This window comes from Diceros bicornis, chromosome X, assembly GCF_020826845.1.
Source record: "Diceros bicornis minor isolate mBicDic1 chromosome X, mDicBic1.mat.cur, whole genome shotgun sequence".
Taxonomy (NCBI): Eukaryota; Metazoa; Chordata; class Mammalia; order Perissodactyla; family Rhinocerotidae; genus Diceros; species Diceros bicornis.
Genome location: NC_080781.1, coordinates 124,527,636 through 124,541,498, shown reverse-complemented (window position 1 = coordinate 124,541,498; position 13,863 = coordinate 124,527,636). Strand labels below are relative to the sequence as shown.

The window sequence follows — 13,863 nt, the reverse complement described above, 5'->3', positions numbered from 1 at the left end:
GGATGTGAGTGTTTCTGAAAGCCAAAAAGATGCGGTTGAAAAGGCAGGCAGAGGCTAGACTGTGAAAGGCTTTGAAAGTCAGGTTAAGGAAGGTATACTTTATCCTGTCAGCATCAGGAAGCAACTGAAGGGTTTTTACACTCAAAGCTGTGAGGTACACAGTGCAGTTTTTCAGGAAGATGAAGCTACAGCATCGTGGAGGACAGACCTAAGGGAGGAGATGCCAGATACAAGGAGGCTAGATAGAAAGTGGTAAGAATCTGTATAATGTGGCGATGGTTAAAATGTAAAGGATGGATACAAAAGACGTGAAGAATTAAGAGACTCTGGTTAAAGATGGCAGATTGAACATTTAGCTCTGCTCCCTCCTCCAAACTCTGATAAAATTATAGTAAAGGAATTTTCAAAGGGCATAAATACACACGGATGGGGGATACAGGAAAGAAGACATTAGCAACAAATTTTGGAAACCAGATAGCAGACAGACAAATAGTAACTGAGTTAGTAAAACCAGGAGGACTGGTTGAAAGTCAGCCTAAGACACTGACAGACCTGCAGATGCCCTCCCCGACTCTGCAGAGCCAAAGAGCTTCCCTTCTCGATCCCAGCAGAAGACTGGAGGTCTAGTCTCTTAGAGAAGATCCCTGAAGCTCAGAAGAAAACTTTAAAAAAGAAAATCTATGTGGCCAGCCCAGTGGCGTAGTGGTTCAGTTCGCATGCTCTGCTTCAGGGGCCTGGGGTGCACAGGTTTCGATTCCAGGTACGGACCTATGCACCGCTTATCAAGCCATGCTGTGGTGGTGTCCCATATAAAGTAGAGGGAGATGGGCATGGATGCTAGCCCAGGGCCAGTCTTCCTCAGCAAAAAGAGGAGGATTGGCAATGGATGTTAGCTCAGGGCTAATCTTCCTCACCAAAAAGAAACAAATAAATAAAAGTAAAAAAATTAAAAAATAAACAAATAAAAAAGAAAATCTATGATTGACATCCGTGGCGAGATTAGAGGAGACACTGCAATGATGAGAAAAGAAGAGGAAATGTTAAGTACTATTGAGAAAATAAAAGAGCTCTTTGGAATTAACAATATGAAAAAAGAAATTAGAACCTCAATAAAAGGGTTGAAAGATAAGCTGATGAAAGGTCTTAGAAAGCAGCATTTAAAAAAAAAAAAAAGAAAGAAATGGAGAACAGGAAAAAAAGAAAGGAAAATTAGATGACCAATCTAGGCATATGAAAAATAGGAGTTACCTGAATAGAGTTCTTCCGTAATGTCTTTAAGGGATATTAAGTAATTTGCTCAAGGTCAGACAGCTGATAAGAGGCAGAGCTGGGATTCTAACTCAAGTGTGTCTGATTTTTTAAGAGCAAGCTTTTCCCATTCCACTATGCTATAATAAAGGCTCTATGGTGAGAACCTACCCCACCAATCACATCTATCCTCTTCCCGCTCAGACATTTTGTCAAAGACCAAAGAGAGGAAATGTGGCAACAGCCACTTCACGATGCACCAGGCTAGACTTTGAGGTCTACTGTTTAAGGAATCTCTGATTTAGTTCTTTAGTTGTAAGTTCTCTCAAGGTCCAATCCAATTCTCGGATTTTAATGCTGCCTTCATATTTGCCACCTCTTTTCAATTTCTTATTAGGATCATTGTTTTGGATGCTTCTCCATCTCTCATTATAAGTGATTTGGTCCTTTCGAAGTCAACTTCAGTCATTTGTTCTTTCATTTTACTATTTCTACTTCACCTTTCCCCCTTGTGTTTATGATCTCTTCTGTCTACTAAAACCTATGTCAGTAGGTATGTCTATTCTGCTTTTTAAAGGCTCATACTTGGGGCCGGCCCCGTGGCTTAGCGGTTAAGTGCGTGTGCTCCGCTGCTGGAGGCCCGGGTTCGGATCCCGGGCGCGCACCGACGCACCGCTTCTCCGGCCATGCTGAGGCCGCGTCCCACATACAGCAACTAGAAGGATGTGCAGCTGTGACATACAACTATCTACTGGGGCTTTGGGGGAAAAATAAATAAATAAATAATTTAAAAAAATAAAGGCTCATACTTGGCTTCTGCTGGAGATGTAGTTTTGAGTCCTTTTGAACAACAACAAATACAACAAAACCTCACCTTATGTTTCATCAGTTTCTGCCATCATAATAAGGGAGTCTGGTTTCCCATGATTTAACCATACTTCTTAAAATGTTTTTAATACCTTTCTGCTCTAATGAATTTGTTTGGCCACAATATTCCTCTGCCAAATTTCCTAGCTTTTGAGAGATTCATTTCAGCTGTTATCATTCCATGGCCAGAAAAATTACTTCTCACTTGACAAATCATAACCTCCCTTCTCATACATAAACTCAATTAACCCATCTCAACAATTTCCCTTTTGAAAGTACACTCTAGAATGTTAATATGTGTTTAACAATTCTGTAACTGTCCTTCAATTTCACGTTTTTATATTCTAAATATTTCTTCCATTGTTGATCTCTAATTATTTCCAGACCTTTTCATGGAATCTTAAACAGCAAAACTAAAAGGAAACTTAAAAGGTCACCTGGGTCCATCTCCCATGTGAAACATTTATTCACACATTTATCCAGCAATTATTGAGTATCTATGTGTTAGACCCTGGCATTCAAAGATAAATAAAACAAAAATCTTTGCTCTGAAAAAGCTCAGTCTAGTGGGGGACAGAGATAAACAAATAAATTACAATACATCATGGGAAATGCTATAGCAGATGATGAACAGAGAGCAGTAGGAACACAGAAGAAAAGAGTGACCAAAATGCTTTATATCTCACAAAACAATTTCACAATCCATTAGTTCATTTACTTTTCTAAATGACTCTGTGACACAGGCATTAAAGGCAAGGAAATGGACAATCAGGAAGGTTATAGGACTCACCTAAAGTCACTTACCTAATACTGAGTGTTGGAATTCAAACTTTCTTCATCTAATTCTAAAGTTTGGGTACATGCCCATCAAACTATGCTGACTCTTCCCTTTCACACCTACCATTTTTGGGGTTACATGAAGGAAAAGTACATCATTTAATAATTTTACTTCCTTCAATTTCTTTTAAGGAGCATATATGTTCATTAGCCTAATTGCTTCTCCATTTAAATTTAAAGCAATTTTTACACTGCCCATTTATATACTGTAAGACACTGAAATTCTCTTTCAACCTACCACATTCCAAAAAATAAGAATTCCAGTACCTTATGATTCTGTCTCCCATCTACCAAAGAGAGCCCCTAAACCACTTGAGAGAAATATGTCTTTTGTATCATGACTGGTTTACTGCTCTAAAATTGCATTCAGTTCTACTAACAGAACAAGGAAACTAAATCTGCTTTGCATTTTTAAATCATTCACATAATTCAATCATGGAGTAGACATTTATTGAGCACTTACTCCATATAAGGCACTTATACTCCATATAAGGCACTGGGTTACACACTATGAAAGATACAGAAATGAATAGGACATAGTACTCACCCTCATGAGTTTTAGAATGTAGAATGAGAGATAGGAGATATCACAAATAACTGCAATCTAAGGAAGACTGTGATAAGTGTTGTGATAATGGTACTAGACACTGTACAATTTCAGAACATGGAAGTTGTGGTATTTGAGCTGGGACTTAAAGAATGAATAGAAATTTGGCACTGGAAAATTGGAAAGAAGAGATTACAAATAGATGGAACAGCATGAGCAAAGGCATGATAGTAGAGGAAAATAGTAGCTAATAACCACAGCTACCATTTATTGAGCATTTATTATGTGCTAGGCACTGTTCCAAGTGCTTTACATACGTTATCCCAATTAACCCTCATAGCAACTATTTGAGGTAGATAACACTATTATTTCCATACTGCAGATGAAGAAACCTATGATTAGAGACGTAAAATAATTTGCCCAAGGTCCCATTATTAGTAAATACTATTTGAAACTCTTTTTTGCCTATCTAATTTAAAAGACAACTCCATAATGCAATGATTATATATCTATGTTGATGAGCATGCAAAATATTAAGATGTAATTTGTATGACAAAAACAGCACAAAGGAGAGAGGAGGGAAAGCAGCTATATAGGAGCAAACTTATTGTATAATATTAAAATTAAGTTAGTAGTAATCTGAACTAGATTGTTATAAATTGAGACATTAATTGTAACCCATAAGGTAACCACTAAGAAAATAACTCAAAAAAATAGTAAAATAAATGACAAGGAAATAAAAATGGTACACTAGAAAACATCCATTTAACACAATAGAAGGCAGTAATGTAGGAACAGAGGAAAAAAAAAGACCTAAGATTTATAAAAAGAAAATAGCAAAATATCAGATGTAAATCCTACTTTATCAATAATTACATTAAATGTAAATGGATGAAATATTACAATTAAAAGTCAGAGGTTGACAATATGGACCAAAAAAAGAAAGATCCAAATATATGATGCCTACAAGAGACATAATTTCGATTCAGAAACACAAATAAGTTGAAAATAAAAGGATTATATTATATATATATATATATATATATATATATATCATGCAAACAGTAATGAAAAGAGAGCTAGACTGGCTATATTTCTATCCAATAAAACAGACTTTAAGACAAAAAGCATTATGAGAGGCAAAGAAGGACTTTTTATAACAATAAGAGGGTCAATCTATCAAGAATATATAACAATTATAAACATATATGTATCTAACAGGAGAGTCCCAAAATATATGAAGCAAAAACTGACAGAACTAAAGGAGGAAATAGACAATTCAACAATAATAGTTGGAGACTTAAATATCCCACTTTCAATAATGGATAGAACAACTAAACAGAAGATCAACAAGCAAATGGAAGACATTAACACTATAAACATACTAGACCTAACAGACATCTACAGAACACTCCACCCAGCAAGAGCAGAATACACATTCCTCTCAAGTGTACATGGGACATTCTCCAGGATAGACTATATGTCAGGCCATAAAACAAGTCTCAATTAATTTAAAAGATTTGAAATCATACAAAGTATAATGTCATTGAAAGAAATTAAAGACGACCAAATAAATGGAAAGACATTCTGTGTTCACGGACTGGAAGACTTAATATTGTTAAAATGGCGATATGCCCCAAATTGATCTACAGATTCCATGTAATCCCTATCAAAATCCCAGCCACAAGCCAGCCCCGTGGCTTGGCGGTTGAGTACACGTGCTCTGCTGCTGGCAGTCCAAGTTTGGATCCCAGGCTTGCACAGACGCACCACTTCTCCGGCCATGCTGAGGCTGCGTCCCACATACAGCAACTAGAAGGATGTGTAACTATGACATACAACTGTCTACTGGAGCTTTGGGGGGAAAAAAACCCAGCCACCTTTTTGAAGAAATTGAAAAGCTCCTCCTAAATTTGGTATGGAAATACAAAATTCCAGAATAACCAAAATAATCTTGAAAATGAACAAAGTTAGAGGTCTCACACTTTCAAACTCCAAAATTTATACAAAGTTACAGTAATCAAGACTGTGGGTACTGGCCTAAGGATTTACACATAGACTAATGAAATAGGATTGAGAGTCCAGAAATAAACTCATAGATTTACGGCCACGTGAGTTTCAACAAGGGAGTCAAGACAATCCAATTGGGGAAGAATAGTCTTTTCAACAAATAACATCAGGACAACTGGATATCCATGTACAAAAGAATGAAGTTGGACCCCTATTCACACTATATACAAAAATGAACTCAAAGTGGATCAAACATCTAAATTTAAGATGTAAAACTATAAAACTATTACAAGAAATAGGCACAAATTTTAGTGACCTTGGATTAGGCTTCTTAAATATGACACCTAAAACACAAGCAACCAAAGGAAAGATAAATAAATTGAGCATCACCAAAATTAAAAAGTTTTCAACTTCAAAGAACACAATCAAGAAACTAGGATGAGGGGCCGGCCCGATGGCTTAGCGGTTAAGTGCGCACACTCCGCTGCTGGCAGCCCAGGTTCGGATCCCGGGCGCGCACCGACGCACCGCTTCTCCGGCCATGCTGAGGCCGCATCCCACATACAGCAACTAGAAGGATGTGCAACTACGACATACAACTATCTACTGGGGCTTTGGGGAAGGAAAAAAAAGGAGGAGGATTGGCAATAGATGTTAGCTCAGAGCCAGTCTTCCTCAGCAAAAAGAGGAGGATTAGCACAGATGTTAGCTCAGGGCTGATCTCCCTCACAAAAAAAAAAAAAAAAAAAAGAAACTAGGATGACAATTCACAGAATGGAAGAAAATATTTATAAATCATATATCTTATAAGAATCTAGTAACCAGAATATATAAAGAACTCTTACAATTCAACAATAAAAAGAAAAATAACCCAATTTTAAAATGGACAAAGGATTTGAATTGACATATTTCCAAAGAAGACATGTTAATGGCCAATAAGCACATGAAAAGATGCTCAATACCACAGTCATCAGGAAAATGTAAATTAAAACTACAATGAATTATCACTTCATACTCACTAGAATGACTATAATCACAAACAGAGTTAGGAAGTGTTGGTTAGAGTGTGGAGAAACTGGAATTCTCATACATTGCTGGTAGGAATGTAAAATGGTGCAACCACTTTTGAATACAGGCTGGCAGTTTCTCAAAATGATAAATAGAGTTACCATATGACCCAGCAATTCCACTCCGAGGTATAAACCCAGTGGAATTGAAAGCATATGTTCACTTAAAACATTATATACAAAAGTTCATAGCAGCACTATTCATAATATCCAAAAGGTGAAACAGCCCATACGTCCATCAGTTGATGAATGGATAAACAAAAAGCAGTATATCGATATAATGGAATATTATTCAATCATAAAAGGAATGAAGTACTAATACACGTTGTAATATGGATGAACTTTGAAAACATTTTTTTTATAATTTTTATTTATTTATTTTCCCCCCCAAAGCCCCAGTAGATAGCTGTATGTCATAGTTGCACATCCTTCTAGTTGCTGTATGTGGGACGCGGCCTCAGCATGGCCGGAGAAGTGGTGCGTCGGTGCACGTCCAGGATCCAAACCCGGATCGCCAGCAGCGGAGCACGCGCACCCAACCGCTAAGCCATGGGGCCGGCCCTGAAAACATTATGTTAAGTGAAAGATGTCAGACGTAAGAGGTCACATTTTTTATGATTCCATTTACATGAAATTTTCAGAACAGGCAAGTCCATAGAGACAGAATGTAGATTAGTAGACTAGCAGCTGAAAAATTCCAATGGTATTTTTCACAAAGATAGAAAAAAAAATCCTAAAATTCATATGGAACCACAAAAGACCCCCAATAGCCAAACCAATCCTGAGAAAGAAGAAGAAAGCTGGAGGCATCACATTTCCTGATTTCAAACTATACTAGAAAGCTATAGCAATCAAAACAGTGATGAATGGTAACTGGACTTATTGTGGTGATCATTTCATAGTGCATACAAATATCAAATCATTATGTTGTACACTTGAAACTAATATAAGTTTATAGGTCAATTATACCTCAATAAAAAATTAACAAAAAATAAATAAAAAAGAAAGAACCAACCCTGCTAGTACCCAGATTTCCAATTTCAAGCCTCCAGATCTGTGAGACAATGAATTCTTGTTGCTTAAAAAAAAACAGTATAGTACTGGCATAAAAATAGATACATAGACCAAAGGAACAGAATTGAGAGCCCAGAAATAAATTCCTGCATATATGGTCAACTAATATTCGACAAGGGAGCCAAGAATACTCAACGGGGAAAGGATAGTCTCTTCAATAAGTGGTGTTGAGGAAACTGGATAATCACACTAAGAATGAAATTGGACCCCTATCTTACACTACTCAAAAAATTAACTTAAAATGGATTAAAGACTTAAACATAAGGTGTGAAACCATAAAACTCCTAGAAGAAAACACAGGGAAAAAACTCCTTGACATTGGTCTTCACAACAATTTTTTGAGTATGACACCAAAAGCACAGGCAACAAAAGCAAAAATTAAGTTGAACTACATCAAACTAAAAAGCTTCTGAATAGCCAAAGAAACAATCAACAAAATGCAAAGGCAACCTACTGAATAGGAGAAAATATCTGCAAATCCTATAACTGATAAGGAGTTAATATCCAAAATATAAAAAGAACTCATACAACTCAATAGCAAAAAAAAAAAAAAAAAACCCAATTAACAAATGGGCAGAGGAACTGAAGAGACACTTTTCCAAAGAAGACAGATGAATGGCCAACAGGTACATGAAAAGATGCTCAACATCACTAATCATTAGGGAGATGCAAATTAAAACCACGAGATATCACCTCACACCTGTTAGAATGGCTATTATCAAAAAGACAAGAGATAACAAGTGTTGGAGAGGATGTGGAGAAAAGGAAAGCCTTGTGCACTGTTGGTGGGAATGTAAATTGGTGCAGCCTCTATGGAAAATGGTATGGAAGTTCTTCAAAAGGTTAATAATAGAGCTACCATGTGATCCAGCAATCCCAATTCTGGGTATATATCCAAAGAAAATGAAAACAGGATCTCAAAGAGATATCTGCACTCCTATGTTCATTGTAGCATTATTCACAACCTGGAAAAAGGCATAACAGGGAAATGAACCCCTATGTATGTACAGAGTGAAGGGTGTGTGTGTGTGTGTGTGCGCGTCTGACTCTAAAGCCTGTGCTGGTAGCCTCTAATGCTATCTCTCTACTGTAATATATGATTATGAATTGTTGTTTATAATGAAATTATTTAAAAATAGCTAATACATGTACATGGTACACAATGCAAAACGTAAAAAGCAAAACAAAAACAGAGTGAAAAGTAAGTCTAAAATAGTCTCCTTCACACTCCTGTCCCCCAGCCACCCAGTAACCCACCCAGGACACAACCACTGTTAACAGTTGCTTTTCAAACTAATTTTTTTTATTTTTACAAAATTGTGGTTTGACACTGCATCATTTCATAGTCCACGTTATTATGGACTTCTACTTTAATTTTTAAATTTTGAGGGGTAAAACATTCTTCAAAATTGATCACATAGAAAACATGATAAAAACAGCTCATAGTGCATTGCAAATGCTAATGCTTTTCAGACACTAATTGTTCGATTTGGCTAACGAAGATTATTGGTATAGTTCATTGTAATTCTTTTACTATTTCTATTTCAATGAAGTAACTTCTTTTTACCATAAGTAGAACATCTGTATGATGAAAAATGGGCCATTACTGTTCATCTTAAGCCACAAAGGCAGAGTTTCAGGGGCGATTTATATTTATTTCCTCTAAGTGCCTAGCATAATGCCTTAAGTAGAGTAAAAACAAAACAAAAAAAACCCACAATAATTATGTTGAATGAGTGAGTAAATAATGCAGAGAACAGTAGATGGTTTATTGACTGGTTCTTGCATGCAATATCCCTTCCATTACAATCCAGTATAATGACTTCTGCACAATGGCACTTTGTTACCAAATTTATTCAATTTGGGATTCATCTAAGTCTTGAACTTGAAGCAACAAATATCTGAAATATTGTCAAAGGCATTGCTTTCTTACATAAATCTATTAAAGTACTCACTTCAGGAAAGACCACCCATTCTAGTTCCCTTGAAAAGAGTTATAGAAAAAGCAGGGCCGGCCTCGTGGCTTAGCGGTTAGGTGCTCACACTCCGCTACTGGCGGCCTGGGTTCGGATCCCGGGAGCGCACCGATGCACCGCTTCTCCGGCCATGCTGAGGCCGCATCCCACATACAGCAACTAGAAGGATGTGCAACTATGACATACAACTATCTACTGGGGCTTTGGGGGGAAAAAAAGGAGGAGGATTGGCAATAGATGTTAGCTCAGAGCCGGTCTTCCTCAGCAAAAAGAGGAGGATTGGCATGGATGTTAGCTCAGGGCTGATCTTCCTCACAAAAAAAAAAAAGAAAAAGCAGATGGCTCTATTCAAGGTGGTGAGGCGAAGGGGAGTGCACTGTCCTTATTTTAAATGAATCAAAAATTCTGAGGTACATATATTTGACGTGCAAACTTGTAATGTTCAATCCTTTCAATGATCTTATCTTTTTCCCTAGTGTTTAGGGGAAAACAAGCCATGTGTAGATAAAAGATGATGAGTCTACTGAATCTATCACTACACTGCATCGTTCGTGGCATTATACTCAGTCACAGAGCATTATTAAAGCATTTGCTCTCATTTTGTCACTAATCAGTATATAATGTAATTGAATTTACTATATATAACTTTCATTATAGGACCTCTTCCACTATTGTGACACACTTCTAACATCAAGGACATGGGAATTTTGTAACAAATAGGAATTAAAGTACCACACAACAATTAAGATATAATCCAGCAAATACCATATGATTTCACTCATACGTGGAAGATAAAAAAAAAACAAAAACAAACACACAGATACAGAGAACAGATTGGTGGTTACCAGAGGGGAAGGGGGAAGGGGGGAGGATGAAAGGGGTAAAGGGGCACATTTGTATGATAACAGATGGAAACTAGACTTTTGGTGGTGAACACGATGTAGTGTATACAAGAGTTGAAATATAATGATGTACACCTGAAATTTTATGTTATAAACCAATGTTACCTCAATAAAAAATATATATTACACAGAGGAAAAAAAGATATAATCTACTACTTTTTCCTTAAAAAAACAAAATAAAACTTATGTCCTTCAGAACATATCAAGGAAAGAATTTTTCAAGAAAAAAATGAAACATGCTATGGACTGAATTGTGTCCCCCCAAATTCATATGTTGATGTCCTAATCTCTAATGTGATGGTATTTGGAAATGGGGTCTTTGGGAGGTGATTAGGTTTAGATGAGATCATGAGGGTGGGACCTTCATGATGGGATTAGTGCCCTCACAAGAAGGCAACTAGAGAGTTGTCTCTCTCTTTCTCTCTCTCTCTTCCTACCATATGAGGACACAGCAAGAAGGCTGCCATCAGCAATCCAGGAAGAGAGCTCTCACCAGGACCTAACCCTGTTGGTGCCCTGTTCTTGAACTTCACAGCCTCCAGAACCGTGAGAAATAAATTTCTGTTGTTTAAGACTCCCAGTCTATGGTATTTTGTTATGGTAGCCCAAGCTAAGGCAAAACAAATCAAACCATTTGGAGATAAAAACCCTAAGCGAGCCAGCACTTAATCAGCAAGGCACTGTGGGAAGAACACCGGATGGGATGCAGGGGATACATTCAGTTATATACAGCCTGGGCTCTGGTAATGACTTCACATGTGACCTTGAACATGCTGCTCCCTGGCTTGGCCACCAATTCCGCACCTCTATAATTAGGGGACTGAATGAGCTACTCTTAAGCCACTGTGCAGCACCACTCCACTCCCACTTTGACTATGACTCTACCTTGGAACTGCAGTCACTAATGACACTGCAGTAAGTAGATGAGACAGGAAGAAATAATCACTGAAGGCAGGGACAAGATGAATAACACAATGTGGTGCATAAATTGACACTCTAACATGATATATAATGAAAAATGTATAACTGAAATGAGCATATATGAAATCTGCTTCAAAAACAAAGATCAAAATTGAATACTGCAGCACCATCGCCATCTCTCTGTACTAGAGGTTAAGATGTACAAAAAGATGGAAAGAATGCAGATATAACAGAGAATGCTGCAGCTACAGAAAACCAGTGGTCATTCATCTCCTTTCTACTCTTCATTATTGTATACAATGATTCTTCCAAGATGAAGTATAAGAAAGAGTATAATTGCATAAAGAAAAGAGAACGTGAGATACTAACCCAGGACATAATAGTGCTGTCAGCAAGAAATTTGTCTTCCAGTTAACACCTTTAAATGCTGAGGAAGTAAAACACAGAATGGTTACTGTAGCAATTTGATTTAGTCCACTTTACAAATACTTATAGTAACCAAGACATAATCGTATTTTGATCAGTAGGCTAAAATTCCCCATGCAATTTTTAAATTTTTTATTTTACTGCCTTTTAATTTCTACATTTAACACAGCAGCTTACTGGAATAATAACAGTTGTAATACTTACTCTTATACATTTTAGCAGACACATATCCAGCAGGAGTTCCCAGAAGGACCCATAACACAACGGCACAGGTCATTAAAGCACCTCGTTTGGAAGCGGAAAGAAAACCAAGGCAGGCCAGAACTAGAGGCACAAAAAAGACATATCAAACCAGTAACAGTAATAGCCTCAAAAGCACAGAGAACTTGATAATAAGTTAAAGACATTCTTATTAAGACATATTATATGAAACCACACGCAAGGATATTCTCTGATGTGAGTACTTAAGTAACATTAAAAATGAAAGTTATTCACTTAGCTAATTCTTTGACAATTTTTTCTTAATGAAAAGGTCTGATTTTCAATACAAGGCAAATGAAGTAAGTTTTTGAGTTGGATTTAGTCTTTAATTTCACTGTTTACGTCAAAATTAAACAAAATATCTCCCCCTTCCCTCCTCCAGTAGTCACTCCCTAAACAGCAAATCATTTTTCCCACAAAAATTTCCTTCTGTTTCCTTTTATTCAAGAAGAGGAATAAAAAAAATCAAAGTGTGACTTGGTCTCAAGAAAATATAAACTTAAGAGCTGAATTTTGAAATTATCATTGACATCTCAAACACCTAACAAGCCATTTGTTTACAGCAGCTTTGTTTACGAAAAGCACTACTCTGGCTATCAAAAACTGACAAGCTCCATTTTTGGTTTATAAATGAAGGCAGCCAGGGTTCATCAGCCATCGTAAGCCTACTAAAGATGCCATTCTATTTATACATTTAAAGACCAGCACTTAGGCTTCCATAGCCTTTCAAAATGCTAGTCTTTGAAATATAAACTCCCTTAATCCACTTAAAACATGATTCTACCCATATGCTGATTTTCATGAAAGCATCTATTTTGCAAAGCAAGGAATATGTGTATTGGATATTACAATAAATTTTTCAGAACTGAACAAGCTATGAAAGATCCTTGATATAGCAACATATTCAGTCTCACATCCTTAATTTGAGAAGACAGAAATGTAAGTACTATAAAACACATTCCCTTAAACTTTAGGGTATAATTTTCAAAGTCCTTTTGTACACATGAATCAAAGTTTAACACATGTCAGCAGTTCACTAAGAATGTTTAAGATGACACATATTGATCCGAGCCTACTCACATAAAGTAATAAACGTCATAATCAAAACTTGTGTTCCTTGACCCAGGAAAACCGACAGCAACATTGGACATCTTGGAGGTCTGAATACATCCCCATGAACCAGCTTCCAACCAAAGTCATCCTGGGCCTCTTCCTGCATGTGAGAAAGTCTTGAATGAGCACACAAGTTACTACGACAGAAAGTTAAAAGACCTCTGGAAGTTAGATGAAACTGAAATCTCCTCTAAAGACAGACTAACTGGACGCCAAGGACTCATTCTGGATATAGCAAGTCTCTGGGAGGTATGTGATCCCGCCATACAAATGAGTTACACCCTTACTCTAAGTTTTTCACTGGAGGGAGTGTGTTAATTATATAAAGTACACAACTGGCTTGATTTTCATGAAGAAAGCAAAATGATTTAACATACTTAAGGAATTCAACCAATTTCATAGAAATTAAAAATTCACCAGTACACAAATGATTACAAGCAAAACAGTATAAATTAGATAAAACTAAATTTAACCTAAATTATAGTATTTTGCCATGTTTGGTACATTTAGCTCATGTTCCGAATTAATAAAAATCTTAAATAATGATATTTTGAAAGTTCAGAAACACATAAAAAGGAATATAACCAAAGAGTGGATAACAAATAACTCTCGAA

The 13,863-nt window shown here is 36.6% G+C and overlaps 1 protein-coding gene across 6 annotated transcripts in view; it reads right to left on the bottom strand.

Moving 5' to 3' along the window:
* Window positions 1-13,863, bottom strand: part of LOC131401483 (transmembrane 9 superfamily member 2-like) — a 74,277-nt gene that overhangs the window by 18,470 nt on the left and 41,944 nt on the right. For all 6 annotated transcript variants that reach the window (XM_058536846.1, XM_058536847.1, XM_058536850.1 and 3 more), the window contains 3 exons: window positions 13,217-13,349; window positions 12,080-12,199; window positions 11,819-11,876 (listed from right to left, as the gene is read on the bottom strand). In XM_058536846.1, the coding sequence (XP_058392829.1) occupies window positions 11,819-11,876; window positions 12,080-12,199; window positions 13,217-13,349 (311 nt within the window). The remainder of the gene's footprint in view (window positions 1-11,818; window positions 11,877-12,079; window positions 12,200-13,216; window positions 13,350-13,863) is intronic.